This window comes from Chrysemys picta, chromosome 8 (assembly GCF_011386835.1).
Source record: "Chrysemys picta bellii isolate R12L10 chromosome 8, ASM1138683v2, whole genome shotgun sequence".
In the NCBI taxonomy this organism is placed as follows: Eukaryota; Metazoa; Chordata; order Testudines; family Emydidae; genus Chrysemys; species Chrysemys picta.
In genome coordinates, this window is record NC_088798.1 from 24,167,682 (window position 1) to 24,184,370 (window position 16,689).

General features: G+C 40.8%; 1 protein-coding gene across 9 annotated transcripts in view; it reads left to right on the top strand.

The window, feature by feature from the left end:
* The window catches only part of ST6GALNAC3 (ST6 N-acetylgalactosaminide alpha-2,6-sialyltransferase 3), a 312,581-nt gene that overhangs the window by 259,246 nt on the left and 36,646 nt on the right, over window positions 1-16,689 (top strand). For 2 of the 9 annotated variants that reach the window (XM_042859064.2, XM_065555448.1), the window contains exon 4: window positions 4,842-5,488. The exons of 6 other annotated variants lie outside the window; for them this stretch is intronic. In XM_042859064.2, coding sequence (XP_042714998.1) covers window positions 4,842-4,905 — 64 coding nt within the window. In that variant the 3' untranslated portion in view covers window positions 4,906-5,488. Of the gene's footprint in view, window positions 1-4,841; window positions 5,489-6,440; window positions 11,258-16,689 lie in introns of those variants that run through there. One more of the 9 variants, XM_065555450.1, reaches the window with a different exon arrangement.

Below are 16,689 nucleotides of genomic sequence, written 5' to 3' on the forward strand. Positions count from 1 at the left end.
TACCTGGGTTTATTTAATGAGTTCAGATGCTTTCTAAATGTTGTGGAGCAAACTGGGAATCTTGTCATTCCTAAAGTGCTAAAGGCAGTAGTGAGATGCTGCTGGTTGTAGAGCACTGGCTGATATATTGCTGTTTTATAGCAACCATTTTCTGTCTTTTCTGTGATATTCAGCCTTTATGTACACACACAAACACACACACACACACACTTTTTGATGGAGACGTAGTACAAAACAGACACGCAGTGGCAAATACTCTACACAGTAATTGTAGCCAGGAAGGGAAGTCTACAATATAAAAATTACTTCTTCTTGATAACGTTATTGCTACAGGCCATTTTTGACAGGTACGTGCAGCCCTGTCTTAGTAAATCCGAGGCAAGAATTGCAAGAATATAAACATAAAGCACCAAGAAATTACTTCAAAAAGTACCTGTGCATAAATATTGGCATTAATAATTAATAACAATGAATAACAATGTCTTGGTCTGTTGGGTTGAAATCATATAATAAAAATTGATTAAAACATTAAACTTCTGTTCTTTCAATGGCATGTAATGAATCGAGAACCTAATTCTGCAAGTGGATAAAGAATGTTTAGAATCACCTTTAGTTTCTTTCTTCATGCAAAACACAGAGATAAAAGATACAAAAAAACTGTCAGGGGCTCTCGATTAACCAGGACCTAACCAACACAGAAAAACAGCAACAGTTCATATAGCTGGTAATTAATCTCCACATTTGCCAAGTGTCTCCATATTTGCCAGATAAAGTGCCTCTTTGAACATTAAGCTTCTTCGGTTAGAACCAAGGTATGAAACCAGATTTGAAGATGTGCATCTTCCTATGACTTCTGCTTGCAAAAAAGAAAAGCCAATTAAGTGGGAGGACTAAGCAAGCAAAAATATTGCCCTGGGATTTACACAGGTAACAGAGTTGGAAAGAGGGGAGTTTTTGTGACTCTTTTCCTAATTAGGTAGGGACTTTGTTTTTCACTTGTTGCTCACTCTTTGCAGAGCATGTTCAGAAAGCTTCCTGCTTTTACGCACAGGACCCTCTCATATTCTGTGTCATCTTTTGCCTCCAGGCAGTAAGGTCCTGATCCTGAAAAGTGCTGAAAGTCTTCCAAGAGGAGCTGAGTGCCTTCAGTGGGAGTTGAGGCTGGCCTTCTACATGTCATGGGCTCAGCATCTTATGGGATCAGAAAAACAACTCATAGAATAGGCAACAAGTCCTGTGACTGGAATGAAGTGCCAGAAAACATTCCTCCTAATAGAGGGGGAAAGTATTCTTATTCGTGTTGTGTCTATACATCTCAAAGATCTTGATGAAGAATTCTACAGGCAAAACCCTCCTATGTGACCTGCACTGCAGAATACTGAACTGCAAGGGGAAAACTTCTCCCGACCTGCCCTGCAGAACTAGACTTTGTCCACAGAGCATCTCTCTTCCATATTCTGCACAGTGTCTGCAAGTACAATATGTACCAATGACCTCTAGTGCAGATCAGAGGAGAATTTTGCCTTAAATGAGGATAAGCCAATGTGCTGCCTTTCTGCATTTGATTTTAAAAACAAATAAATTAGAGAGGTTTCCCATTTAGATCCATCTGATGGGTAGCTACTTGGCACAATTTAATATAAAACAATCAGGAATGTGGATTCAGACAGCAGTATTCATAACATGGTTGTGCTTGTCAGAAGCAACTTAATAAAGTTGGATTTGGCAGAGGAAATAAAGCTTTTTTTTTTTCTTTAAGCATTAATGTGCTTTTGTTTTGAACTTGTCAATTTGATTTGCCTGGGAGCTTTGTTTTGATTTTCCTTGAAGATTTCTGGTAGCAATAACTGTTTCCAACAGGAAGATTCATGTGAACTGACTGCCATTTTAGACTTCAAATCCTACAAAATGAAAGGAGACTGTATCTCGGATGTGAGAAGAAAGGGCTGATGCTTCTGTATGATGTACATCACTTCTAACCATAAATACATTTTCAAGATTAATAAAAAGAGCGTGGAAGCCTCGGTGTGTGTGTTAGGGGTTTATTGATGGCATCTCCCCAGAATACTGAGAAGAAACTATCAATACTGCTGACATTCTGCTTAATCAAGATGTGACCTTCCCATGCAGCCAAACAGTGTGTTTACATTATAGACAGGCTTTTTTTTTTTGAGAATTTCATTAAATATTTAACAAATGCCACTAAATAATATACTATGACCAACAGTGCTGTTGGCTACGAAGAGGAAATCAATCAATTTGTTCTCTAGTTCAGCAGCCTTCAATCTAAAGCCAGGCATGTGAGCTGTGTATATAAGGGAGAAACAAACTGCACCTTGAACAATAGATAAAATCAGATCAATAATAGTATGTTCAGTTTTGTTTCTAAATTGCTCTTGCTTGGAATATGCCAACAGGCAAGTTCGATAACAGAACTCTGGGCTTGGAACAAGAGGTTCTCAAGCTTCCCCATCATGCTTGCAAATCAGTAAATAGTTTGAATCTGTAAGTATTGCACATCAAAAAGCCAAACTGCTGTAGTAGAGGCGCCTCAGGGTAAGCTGGGAAGGCTATGCTTATTGTCAAATATACAGACTGATCTTAACCCAATTATGTAAATTAGCACATTTTTACAAGCTTTACGGTAGTAGCCATTCTTCACTGGTTCAAGAGACAAGGTGGGTGAGGTGATATGTTTTATTGTCCCAACTTCTGTTGGTGAGAGAGAGACACTTGAAAACGTGTCTCTCTCACCAAAAGTTGATCCAATAAAATATTACCTTACCCACTTTGTCTCTGTAATATCTTGGAACCATCATGGCTACAACAATGCTGCATTCACTGGTTCAAAGCATTCCTTTTCCTTTTCATGCATAGATGCTTGGCAATTGGTGCCCTATAAATACTTAAGCAATTGAGATAGATTAGGGATGGGACCAAATTTTGGCCTCAGTTACAATCATTACATCCATTAGGGATTGCTTGGCGCTGTCTTGGTATACCTGAGGGGAGAAGTTGGCCCATTGACTGCAGTAGATATTTCTTGACCATGCTATCTAGGTGTCAGGGAGAAATCCAATCTGAAGCGCACACAGTAGCTCTGCTGAATGCTGGGAATGTCTATAGGTGGGAGAGGAGGATTGGGAACCTCTGCAAGGCATTAAATAAATCTGATTGGAGTTTTTTGTGTTTGTAACTAAACCCCAAATGAGGTGAGTTTTCACATAACTTCAAATTCTACTGCAAACATTTCATGCAGCTCTAGACAGACTGCATCTGACAGCTCTTTACAGCTTTTAACCCAAACATAATTGCCTTTGTGATTTTTCCAGGTAAGATACAGTAAGCTACATAGATAAAGGATCCATACATACTGTTTGTTGACATGTATATAAGGAGAGGTCAAAGATAGATGGACGAAAGCAGAGGGAAGAACCAGTCCTTTGAAACTGAAAATATTTTACTGTGTGAATCCCAGTAAGATAAAACATCTCATTTCCAAAGATGTCCTGAGCCAGGAAGTGAGAGATCACCTTATACTGCACCAGCCACATTATCCTACAAATTAAAATCTAATAAAACACATTGGGAACAATTACACACATTTTTGAGGTCTTTACACAATAAAGTTATATAATCTGTCCACGTAGCAGCAATTCTTGCTGACAGATGTGATAATATTTAAATATGATGCTACATAATTATATGAAAACTTATTTTCCCCCTTTGATACCACAAAGACTGCTTAATCAGCCATGTTGAGCAAACAAAATTAAGTCCTCCTGGTGCCTTGTGCTGTCTACGGGTGGATGGAAAGGAATTACTGAGTCTCTCTCTTTAGGAGCTAATTCCTTTAGGTAGTATATATATCCTCTTAATCTGCGTGCACTTTACAACTTTGCCTTAACAGCCACTGCAGTACACTCTTTCAATGGACTTTCTAAAAAGATTTTAAAACCATTTAAATTACATATTAAAATATGTTCATATCCCTATAAGCATGTACCGTCAAGACTGGTCCTAGGGTTGTATGACCCACACAGTTAAATGTGACACCGTCTTGCCCTTGGCAGCTAAGGTGCTGGGAGTGATGACAATGGAATCCTTTTTTTTCCCCTCCCAAAAAATAAGAGAAGGATGGCAGTGGTGAGAGTGGTGGAAGCTTTTATGGGAGCGCAAGGAGCCTTGGTGGAATGAGGGGAGGAGGGATGGCTGAATAACCCACTCCTTCACCCCAACCAAAGCAATTCTCCACGTTCCTCTAAAGAAAAGTAAGATGAGCACTGTGTGCAGTTGGAAGAGCTATTCAGACCATGTAGTATGAGTTTGTTGCTTTATTTTGTGTATTTAGTTCCTCAGACTATCTCCATCCCAGCATGAGTTGGCCATAAACTCACTGCAATCGCATCATAATTTGGAATCTCTGCGGGAGACCGAACTCGCATCACCAGAGTGCATCATGCCTATGCATGTATCAATGCACAACTACACACGCATGCAGCTGTTCCTGGCCCACACTGAGATTTTTCAATGTAATATATTAATAAGAGCGCTGGGATTTTTTAAATGTATACAGGAGGAAAAAGAGCATTACAATGAGGTTAGAAAACCCAGCAGAACACTGACACAGAAGTACATTACTTAGTGTGCAGTTGCATTAATGAACCATTACTTCAAATCCCAGGTTTGCCAATTGTGTCACTGTTCGTTTATCAAGGCAGAATCATCTTGGATGTGAATAGAATGCCTGTATAATAGATAACTGCTCAATCCTCCTGTACCAAATATTTCCTTGAGCCCATTACAAAAGATTTATTTTTAAATTGGATTTTGTTTTACAGCTGGACAGAGCAAGACAGTGTTTGTAGAACAAATGGTGTTAAAACCCCCCAAGGGGCTGGCTGACTTCAATAGCAACCAAGACTACTGCTTGAGCCCACTGATGCTCTTTTAATGAGTACTGCTTGTCAGAGGATCATATCTACAAGTTGCGGCATAAAATAAGTTTTCCATGAGTTTATAAAGCAGTCTGTCTTTTGAAATGGATGAGGCACCGTACCAATCTCTGCTGCACAAAATAGACACTGGTTTGAATTGAAGGGGGGTGGGGAGGGCGGATGACAACCCAAAGTGTGTGATGGTTTTTCTTCTCTTTATTTTTCAAGTTGTTTCCCTCTTCTGTGACAGACTGTGTTGTGTTTGTACACAACTAGCTCAATAAATTCAAGGAGAAAAATGCTGAAATATGAGCTTCAAAAAGAATTTCAACCTTGGTATGAGTGAATTAATAGAAGTATGACAGGTCGCTTATTTAGCAAACTGGGTGGACAGTAAGATAAAACCTTCTTATATGACAAAACATCCCAAAAAGTCTCTCTGTTTGTCCCTGGTAAACTATTCAAGATAAATTGAGAAGGCTCCCAGGCAAATCAAAATGACAAGTTCAAAACAAAAACATGTTAACGCTCTTAAAAAAGAAAAGAAAAAAGAATGCCTTCCCTTTACCAAATCCAGCTTCGTTAATGTTGCTTCTGACAAGCACAACCATTTTATGAATACTGCTGTCTGAGTCTGCAAAATTACTTTTAAATAAAACTATACCGAGTAACTACTCTTTAGATGGATCTAGATCTGAGATCACAATAAAAGGACAGCATTTAGTAGCCTTATTCTTTTTACTCACTCTCTCTCTCTCTCTCTCTGTGTGTATATATATATATATACATATATATATATATATATGGCATAATATGGTATAATATATATATTATGGCAGTTTAGGTTATACCTTTGAATATCACATTTCTCACCCGAAACAGCATTGAGTAATTGGGTACTGCAGAATTTAATGTTCAATACTGAGTCATTTGATTAGACCCATATTTTATCACTCATACTATTAGCATCAAAGATTTTTAAGCCACAAGAGTATATGCTTGGATTTGATGTATGGAAAATTGGGAAAATCAGGTTCTAATACTCACTTTTCCCTTCAAGTATTAATGGTTGTTGTGTCCCATGCATATCAAAACAGCTCAAATCACTGAAAGTTCTGGTTAAAACTGTTAGACAAACTGCATCCGCCCTATAAAAATGAACCACCAAAGTTAATACAGATTTGTTCAGAGCTTTGAACGATGTAAGTGATTAATCTTTCATACAATTCAAACAGAACAGAAATAGAATCCACTTAAATGTTACCATTGGTTGGATTCAATCTTACCAACCTGGATAGGTCTGAAATACCAACTTGCAGTGGATGAGACCTACAAAGCCTAATTTGACCCTAATAAAGAGAGAGGTTATGACACTTGTTTTGTCTATTCAGTTAAATGTTTGTATTCACTTTTTTCTGACCAAAATCATAAATGTGCAATTCTGTTTTGCTCTGAAAATCAGTTTTAAATATGGCAACTCTTCTTTTCTTTTGCACTGTACAGATCTTACATCTATGATGATAAAATCCCGAATTAAGGATAAAAACTGGAGAACTCTTTCTGACACAAAAATGTGTTTTGTTAGACATCTGGGTTGAATGCTTCACCTCTATTAGCCTGTATTCCAAACCAGCGGAGGACTGGAAACATTTATTTACCATATAAATGCAAACCAAGCTGCTCTTTCCTGTGAACAAAAATGCTGTCAAACTTCCTTTGCGAGTAGAAAGTCTTGTGTAGTTAGCTACATATAATTTGCCAAAGTTCCTTACCATTCTACATGCTGGGCAGACAGTAAGTCGGAGTTCCCTCAGATATATTATCAATTGTTGCACAACTGACATTCTACTGTGGTCACTTTTTTGGGGATTCATAGTTAACTTTTTTACAAAGTCTGAAGTTTGTCTCAGTTTTTAATACTGTATGTAACCAGCTCTCTTCTGATGCCATCTTATATATGATATAGAATATGCAACTGCTAAACTTTCCCGTTAGCAGCCTTTAACATATTATCTGCATGTTTCAGCTGAAGTTAAACAAGAAAATGTTTTTAAAAATAAGTTTTCACTTTCATCTTTCCTAGCTTGTAGTGTTATCAGCCTCCCCCACCTCCATATAAACAGAGGGTGAGATACAGAAGAAAATTTATTTTAAAACACATGAACATTTTCTTCCTGTTCCATTAATATCTAACTGAAATACCAGGAAAAGCTCTCAACAAAAAGATTCATAGACTTCAAATCCTGAAGGGATCATCATGATCATCTAGTCTGACCTCTTGAACATTGCAGGCCACAGAACTTCACTCACCCAATAAGGGTGTTGCCTGTCAGGTGACTCTTTGCTAACATTGTACAAGGTATTTTAGTAGAACAAGAAGCAATATTGTCCTTAAAGTTTATCTCTCTCCGCTTCACTGCAGAGCTTCCGCCTAAAACTTCCCGCTGGCTCCTTGCTACATTTGTCAAGGAGCAGTACACATAACCTTACAGCTTCAATTCTAGATGAAATCTAGAGTAAAATATTAGAAGCAGCATTCAAAACAATCTTATCAGCCTATACATCATCATTAGCCTGGGACAAGGAACAGAAGGTATGAGAAAAGGATAGATTCTGTAAATATGGAGTGGGTGGCTAGTTAGGCCAAGCACTGAGACCTGAGGTAGCAGGACCAGTAAATAATGATAAATGGAACATTCTTTTCTGAGGTATTTCAAGCATGGACAGAGAGAATGGAGTTATCAGCTATTTGGCAACAGGTCTCCATATGTGGTTTGGGGAAAAAATAAATGTCAGTTGGTTTATTTTGTTGCGTCTGTTGTTTGTTTTGTTTTTGCTTTCAGACATTCAGTGTAAAACTTTAGGATCCCCAATTCACGTAGTGTTAGCCTGGCATTAGTTGTGGGATGTGTCCATCATACCAATCACTGAAACCCTGGTGAGACACCATAGAGAAGGAGATAAAGTCATAGCTGTCATCTCATGAACCCTGTGTTCTCAGGCAACTGAATAGAGATGGGAAAATTTAAGTTTCTTTTGAATTATGTGCTGCAAAGTTAATTGTTTATGCTAATCTCTAATTGGTGGTTTAGTTTCCTTTCTGCAGTTACAGTATCTGGCAGTGTAGGGCTCTGAGAGCCAGACACAAATGGAGAATTCGCCAATAGAAATTGAAATATTAGTCTCCTGAGACTCCCAATGTACAGATTTCTTTGGCTTATAAAAGACACATCAGTCATACCACCACTCAGAACCAGCTCCAGCTGATTTCTTAGACTTTGTCATAGGCAGCTGGTAATAACTCCAGTGTGCAGATGATACGTTACAAGGGAGATGCCAAGGTGTATGCACGGATTAGTTCAACTGACCTTTTTTTGGCAGATGTCACAAAAAATGTAAAATGGCTCAGCAAATTCCACGGGGATAGATCTAGCTATTACATTCCTTCTTTCTTTTTTCATTCTCTTTTCTCAGTAACTCTGGTGTAATGTATTGCAGCAAGAAACAATTGAATAATATTGTAGTGTATCAATGTTTAGAAACTTTTCTTAGCTTTCTTCTTTAATGCTTGCCCTAGTACAGTTTGCCTCTCTGTCCCATCTCTAGGGAAATGGTATCACAGGGTGCCACTGGCCCGTTAAGAGGGAAGAGGCCAGTGCACCTGTGACTCATCAGCTACTTCCCAGTTGGGTTTTAAGAGAGAACATCTGAGCCACAGACACAGGAGATCCCAACAAAAGGGAGAGTCAGTCAGGGAAGTGTAGGTGAGCAATGCCTGAGAATGAGAGATCAGCAGGTGAGGGCTGTCAGAAACCAGAAAGCCCCGGAGAGAAGCTGTGGGTGGTTCCTGGGGGAAGGTTGAAGGCAGGAAATCAGTAGAGGGGTTTGCTGAGTGACTTCCCCAAGCTAGAGAGCCGGGGCTGTAGGCCAGAGAGTAGCGGAGGGGCATCTCCACACTGGAGAGCTGGAGACAGAGAAACAATGAGAGGGCCAGGGGACTAAGCGATGCTCCACTGGTGAGACTAATCTCCCAGAAGAGTGGTTGTGGGGATTTCTGCTGGGAAGAGCAGGCTTGCAATTCCAGCTGGAATGGCTGGGGCTGTCCTGGTAAAAGGATAGGAGAGGACTGAAGAAGAGCCCAGGTGGATGGAAAATGCTAGAGTATGGTATGTGGGGATGTCACGGATTCACAGGGTCTGTGCTATGCCCCAGCCTGGAACTAGTCCCTTGGGAGTGACCCTGTAGTATGCCAGTCCACAAGGATCCTCAGTGTTCCACGGGGGCAGGCCTGTGGCCTCCTTGACTCCAAAACTGGGCCTTCAGGCACCAGAGATCCCTGTCTCTCTCCATGGCTCCCTGCAGCCAGCCCAGCCAAGCCAAATTCCTGCAGGAAACTTGTTTTGACTCCTTCTGAGTGCAGTGCTCTCAGTAAGTAGTTGCAGCAACACCAGGCAGCCTTTCCAAAACAAGGTAACCATTTATTAGCCACCTGGCATAGCGCAGAGAAAGAAGTGAGGTTTAAGACAGAATTCAGACTGGCCAATGCCAGGGCTTCACTCAGCCAACCTTCTGTAGATTCCATCTTGGCTCTCTTTTTCTGTCTCTCTTCCTTTATCTTAGTCCCAGTTCAGACACCCATGTTTCTGAGAGCTCAGTTCTTAATACAGCCACCAGACACCTCTCCCATTGGTTCTCCAGCTTGGGGCCTATTCTGTGCATCCTGCAGAGCAGTGGGGGAAATCTCGTTCCTCTTGTCTGTTGGTAGCTAGGTATGAAGGTCCCAGGCGTTGGGATTTCCATTGTCTCTTCTGGCTCCTCCATTCTCATATGTAGACTTTATTCAGTTTGTTAATGAGTCTAGTCTCCACCCAGGCTGCTACGTGAGTCAAACACCTCATCCCTTCCCTTTACCCTCAGTGCATAGTAACACAAAGCCCAGAGAGAAACTGAGGCACACGTAGGAGTCATAAAAATATTACTAAAATTCCCACATTCATCACAGGGGCATTGAGGGGACTAGATGTTGTGAGGTTTTAAGGAGTTACATGCACCAGGCATGATAAATGGACTATATTTTGGGGCTTTTGTTAGGAACTGCTTTGCACTATGTTTTGTAATAAACTGGCCCCAAGTCAGAAGAGCCTGATATAGCCTTACTGGGGACTCTGAAGGAGGAAAACTGAGGCAGACATGCCTGTTCTGCTGCAGTCTGCCACTGCAGGGCACTCCAGGTGGTGCTGCCCTATACAAATAGCTATAATGCTTCTGTAGAGCTCTAGCTTGAAAAAAAATGAGTTTCAAAAGTATCAACGGTGAAGCTGTAAAATAATTGCTGCTTGATGCCAAAGTAATATTAGCAATGTTAGATTAACCAGTTCTTCACTCAGCAGTAAGTCTTACGTTTTAGTGGAGCTGGAATATGAGTGTATGAACCTGGTTCTTTCAATGGAACTTCATGTATGACAGCTAAGCTTGAAGTAATCATGGCTCATTAATTCATGTCATGTTGGCCAAAATTATAAGATTACCATTTCATAGATATAATCCCATCTATAAATCATATCATGAAAAATGTCATTTTCCTTTGGACCTTGAAATGTGATCACTTTACCTTCTTACAGCAGTTGCTTTGACTAGCTCTTCATTGAAAGTGAAATTTCAGAAAAGTTAGAGGATGTGAAGTACTGACTGGACAACACGCTAGGGAATATGCTATAGATTTATTGTAGTAAATGTTTCATTGGCTTGCAGGAGGGAGTGGAAGATCTAATAGGTCTTTTCCATCTCATAGTTCTATGATTCTGTGACATCTGACAACCCTGGCTTTTGAAATCTGTTTTTTAATAGACACACACATATAACATCAGTGGGAGCTAAGCACATGCCTGGCTGAGAAAACAGACCTCTATAGAATTGTGTCAATGAAGCATACTATTCTGAGCGATCATCTCCCCCATGTTTCAAACACTCATTCAGTTGAAGCTGAGAGCTGGGTCTCTTTGGGAAACCAGCTGGGTAGATCACAGTGAAGCACAATGAAAGAGGATGTACCTTTATTTAATCTTGTTTGAAATTCTTTACTTTGAAAGCTTTACAGTACATTCAGAAGAAGGTGAAGGTTTCTCACTGCACCCAAAGAATTAGCAACCCCTATCTCATATGTTTGAACGTAGTTGTTCCTCTTCAGACAATGTGTTAACCATTGTTTAAATTCTGTAAATAATTTGCACAGATTAATATCCATTTTAACTGTTAATCTGCAAATCTGTGACAAATCATGAACCATCACATATAATTAAAGAACCATCACATATATCAACTTTGATGTTTCAGGGGTCTCTGTGTTGCCTATTGTACTGTGGAACTTGATAAAGTGCATTTGCAAATTGCATGTCACTCTCATACTGTAGATATTATATTTTACACTGCAGACAAACTACTTTAATGTGATGTACATTGGCAAATGGATGGTCTTGTAGTTAATATAATGGATCTCCTGAGTCAGGAGATATAACTTCTGTTTTGTCAACCACTTTAGGTCTAATTCTATGCCACAAATGTCAATAAGTGTGTTACTGTTGATTTCAGCAGCAGCAGGGCAGGATTTATGGACAAGCTTCAGTTTTCTCATCTGTGAAATGGGTAATAATACCTAGTTAGTTGACAGATGTGTTGTGTCAGGGTCTCTGGAACAGGGGGCTATGCCCTCCCACTTTTTCCCAGCTATAAGGGTGAGCAACGGCGGGGTGGGGAGTCTTGGGGGGGAACAGTTGGTGTGGGGACAGAGCCTCGGGGAGAAGGGGCAGCACGAGGACAGGGCCTTGGGGAGAAGGGGCAGTATAGGGGTGGGGCCTCGGGGGAAGGGATGATGCAGGGGTTGGACCTGAGGGAAAGAATGGCACGGGAGGTGGGCCACGGTTTGGATACCAATGCCCCCACACACACACTTTTAGGGACCTTCCGCCACTCCTGTGTTGTGTATTCATTTGAGTTCAGAAAGCACTTTAAGAAGCTTGGATGGAAGGTGTGACAGGAAAGTAAAGATTACTATTCATTTTAGAGCATTAAAAAACAATATGAAAGTAACTTAAAACAATTCAGCATGACTCAAAGTAGACAGCACTTGAAACTTTGGAGGCTGTGGGCATCTATTCATGCGGTCATACAGTCATGTATATATAATGGTACTAATTTAATACCAACCCAAATTGGGTTGCTTAGGAGGATATATAAAATAAATCTTCTCAGACATTAATTTTGTCTGGCATTTTGGAAACCGTAGAATTTAATGAAAACAATGGTTCACTTTCTAAAAGACCATCTCCAGAAGTGCATCCATTATCAGCCTCCTGCAGCAGAGCAGACGTCTATAGTAATATTAACCTCCTATTAACTGTGGTGCCAGATCTCTTTGCTTCCTCATCCCACTATTGACTTTGAGCAAGGTTAATGGCTCAGGAAAAGTACTGAAAAGCTATCACCATTTTTTTCTTAGGGAGGAATGGTTCCTTATTAGTAGCTTTCTCTTGTGTTGGCCATTGTGTTCCATTGTGTTGTACAGTATTTGCCTCATGGGATATCATAGACACAGTTCTTTTTAAGATGATACGGTTACACATATAAGCTATGGATGGGTGAATTGTATAACATCCTTATGCAACTGATCATTCCCTACCAGCTACTTGTGCTTCTGGGATAGACTTCTAGTATTCTGGTATTGTAAAGTGGATTACAGTGACTTGCACCCTGGTAGCAAGTGTGCTGAACCCAAACTTGCAAAAAAAGATTTGGTCCCTCTAATCTCAGAGAGGACAATTAGGACAGGCTCAGATTGTTTTTGAAACATTTACCTACACATAATTAAAATAGCCAACTTTCTGCCTTCCTTTCCCAGATTCACTCACATCCCCAATTTACCATATACACCTCTACCCCGATATACTGTGACCCGATATAACACGAATTCGGATATAACACGGTAAAGCAGCGCTCCGGGGGGGGGCGCGGGGCTGCACACTGCGGCGGATCAAAGCAAGTTCGATATAACACGGTTTTACCTATAACGTGGTAAGATTTTTTGGCTCCCGAGGACAGCGTTATATCGGGGTAGAGGTGTATATAGAAAATTTCAGGAAGCAGCCACTTGAAGAGAGTTTTCTGCCATTTGAAGAAATAATGGCTTTTAAGGCATCTTGTCTGAGCTGCAATATATTAACCTATCCCACTGAGCCAGGGATAGAATGGAACCGAAACCAGCACTGAATAGCTATAAGCCTGGCTTTGCAACTGATTTCCTGTGTGTGGCCTTGGGTAACTACCTTACCCTTCTCTGTCTCTGTTTTCCTATGTGTTAATTGGCAGTAATCATCCTTACATATTTATGTGGCCTTAGGAGGGTTGTTCAAGTCAATGTTTGTAAGCTGCTAAGAAGGAGGTATTTCAGCAAAGGGTGTCCCAACTTCGGCCCATAGAACGCTGAGCAAGATCCCATTTTAACTTTGTGAATTTTCACATACACAAATTGATGCTTTTCCTAGTGAAATAAGCTGTTTAACAGGAAAGTGGAAACATTTTGCATTTATGATCTCTTTTCCTAGGAAGGTAAGTAAAAATCCTTCCTGGGAAGAAGGGGAGAGCTTCACACACATCTTTTGAGTCTTACCCGATCCTTCTCCACAGTTGTTGGGGACCCAGTGAGTTGATCTCTGGCATCGTCTAAGCCAGTGGTCTGTACCAAACACTTTTACTCCAGTTTTCATCAGCCACTTAAAACTCCCTCGGCTTTGAAGAAGTAGTTTGTGCATTGCAACAACTGGAAGTCATTCCCAAATGAGTGAAAATAAATGACATTTCAAACTCATCCTTTGTGTATGCTATTTTTTCACAACCTCATTGCAAGGCCTAGAGGAGTAGGAACAGTTCTCTGTTTAGAGTGCAACTATCTGGCTGTTCATGTTAAAAGTCGATGATGAACCTAACCATCAGTCTTACTATCTTGATTGAAAAAGCCACCTCTAAATTTAGCTGCTGTCAGTTACTTTTGAGGCCCCTGACAGTTGCTGGAATTTGTTGATTTATCGTTTTAAACAATGATTCTCTTAAAATTGTTCCATTTGCGTCTCATCTTCTCCCTGGTAAATTTCTTAAATCTGTTTAGCTACCAAACTGAAGCAAGATGAAACTACAGTGTTGCCATTTAAAAATTCAGCATTTCCCAAAGTGACACCACAGTATCAGTTGTTATCCCCATTTAACAGGTGGGGAATCGAGGCACTGATTTTTCCCCCTTTTTTAAAACCATGTATTTAAGCTTTAATTTAATATCTCTTCAAAGCAGTGCATTGACAGTATTTAGAGTGGAAAAGCAATAAGAAACCCTTTTAATACTCTAATTTCTCTAGTAAGTAATTCCCTAACTTCTCCCCACCCATACCCATGTGTTCTCTCTCTCTCTCTCTCACACACACACACACACACACACACACACACACACAGAGACTCAGCTTGTGCGAGTCTGAATTTTTATTTGAAAACAAAGGGCTGTAAAGTAAGCCATCATTCACTCTTACAGGAGGAACGTCTGATGCAATTAACTTAGAAGTTGCCTTCTTTCCTGCTATTGTAACTTCCCCAGATTAACTTTCTCCATCAAATAAAAAACAAAATATTTCTGCTGCCTACCTTTATAATTTTTATTGAGTCAGCCACACTTACGATCATTGCTGGGATCACAAAGCTAGCTCTCGGTGTTACCATCAGTGGGTCTCTTGCTCTATACTGAGTGGGACACATTCCACCCAAATAGCTCCACACCACCACTACTCCCTAAATCAGCTCCCCTCAAATGTTCTGTACGTAGAAGGAGGCGAACACCCTTAGCATCCTAACTAGTTCCACTTCTCCTTGCCTCCCCCAACTCCATCTTTTTAGGAGTATAGCCCTACCTGTCATTGACTTAGCTACTGCTCCCTTTTCACTGACTGCCCCACTCCCACCAACGGGAATCAGCAGATGGGGGAGATTCATTTAAAAGCTAGTTTAACTCACCTGTCTTTTGGAGATTTGGGCTCTACCCAGAATAAAAATCCTTCCTCCTTTTACCATATAGTGCAGGTTCAATAGCATTCTTTGGCATCCAGGAGAGACTGGATTTTCTCTTCAATAATGCTCGAGCGTCCAACAGCATCTGGAAGAGGGGAACATGACATTTCTCTAAACCAGAACTCCATAACCCTCTGAAGTGACCAGGGTCAACACTGATAAAGGGGCCCTGGTCTCCTTTCCACAGAGAGATCCTACAACCAAGGTGGACAGTAGCTGACTGCTGTCTATATCTTCATAACCTTTTAAAGCTCCAGAGGTTTTTCTGTTTGTGCAAAATGCTCCCAAATGGACCCTCTGCGTTCAGGAAAGGGAGCTGAATGCTCAAATCCTGGCTGTTATGAGCAGGCTTAGAGGGATACACTGGCCTTTTGGTTGGTGTCTTTCTCTGCGGAAGAAAGATGTAGAGCGCTTCATTAAAGGACTTCTGGAATAAGCGGTGTCTTTCAAAGTTTTGGGACCAGTGGCGTTAGTTTCATCTTCAGCGAGAGTTACACAGTAGGGCCTTAAGTTTCTGTTTCCTAATGAACGCCAGATACTTACAGCCATGTGTGCAAGCATCTATCCTGGAGGTGGCTACTCTATTGCTTATTTGACAGAAGAGGTACTAAGAAGGACATGGCAAGGAAATGCAGCTTTTTCTTTCAAAAGTTCATTGAGCAGGCACTGAGGGAACATGTGCTGCAGCGAACAACTGAGAGGCGCATAGTGATCCCAGGGAGGAACTGATGGCAGGAGGTACTCAGAGTCATTGTGGCTTCTCTACAGGAGCACAGCACTATGCCTCCCACTATAGCCAACGTCAAGCTATTTCCTGTTCAGATGAGGTGTATGGAACCCAGGGGAGAATCTCTTACAATTGGGACCTTGGAAAAAATCTTGATGCAGTTCTTAACAGCTCATTTGTTACCAGATTTGCCCGTTACTTTTGGGTATGCTCATTTATTCAGGTTACTCCTCTGGGGAGGGGATTCTGTAATTCTATCAATGTACTGCTTGTGTCACTTGTGTTTTCATACGGAGCTCTACTTCTCCCTTCTGCAAGTCCCCTCCCAATGGAGCTATCCTGCAGGACCTAGGTTCCCTAGGGCTGGGTTTCTCCAGCCCCAGAACCTGATGAACACCCACACCCACACATACATTACCAGAGCAAGTCTGAGTGGACCGGGTCAATCAACACTGTCAAGCTGACCCCTTATATGTCTCTGGACTCACTGGGCTGGATGAAGCAGCACTTTCAAGCTGCCTCTCCTTATATGCCCCTGGGCTCCATGGACTGGGTCAAGCAGCACTTTCAAGCTGTTACCCTTATGCGTCCCAGATTCAGCACGTCCCTATTCCCACTCTCACATCACAATTGTACTGGCAGTAACCTACTTCATGAGCAAACCCCACAGTATTTTGGGCACTGCATGGATCTTTAGCTTAGGTAAAAGAAGCCTTGCTGTAGAGTGAATGGGGGAAGCCAAAAACACAAAAGAGTAAAGTTCAGCAAGAGAGAGAGAAGCAACCAACTTAACTATAAAAGTTATTTATTGAATAATAGTGATAACTACACAAGGAGGGCTAACCCAACATAACATACATTATTAAAGGCTAATATATCTAAGGTAGAAAGGAAAACAAAGAGAGAGAAAGAGGGGGGATCTCA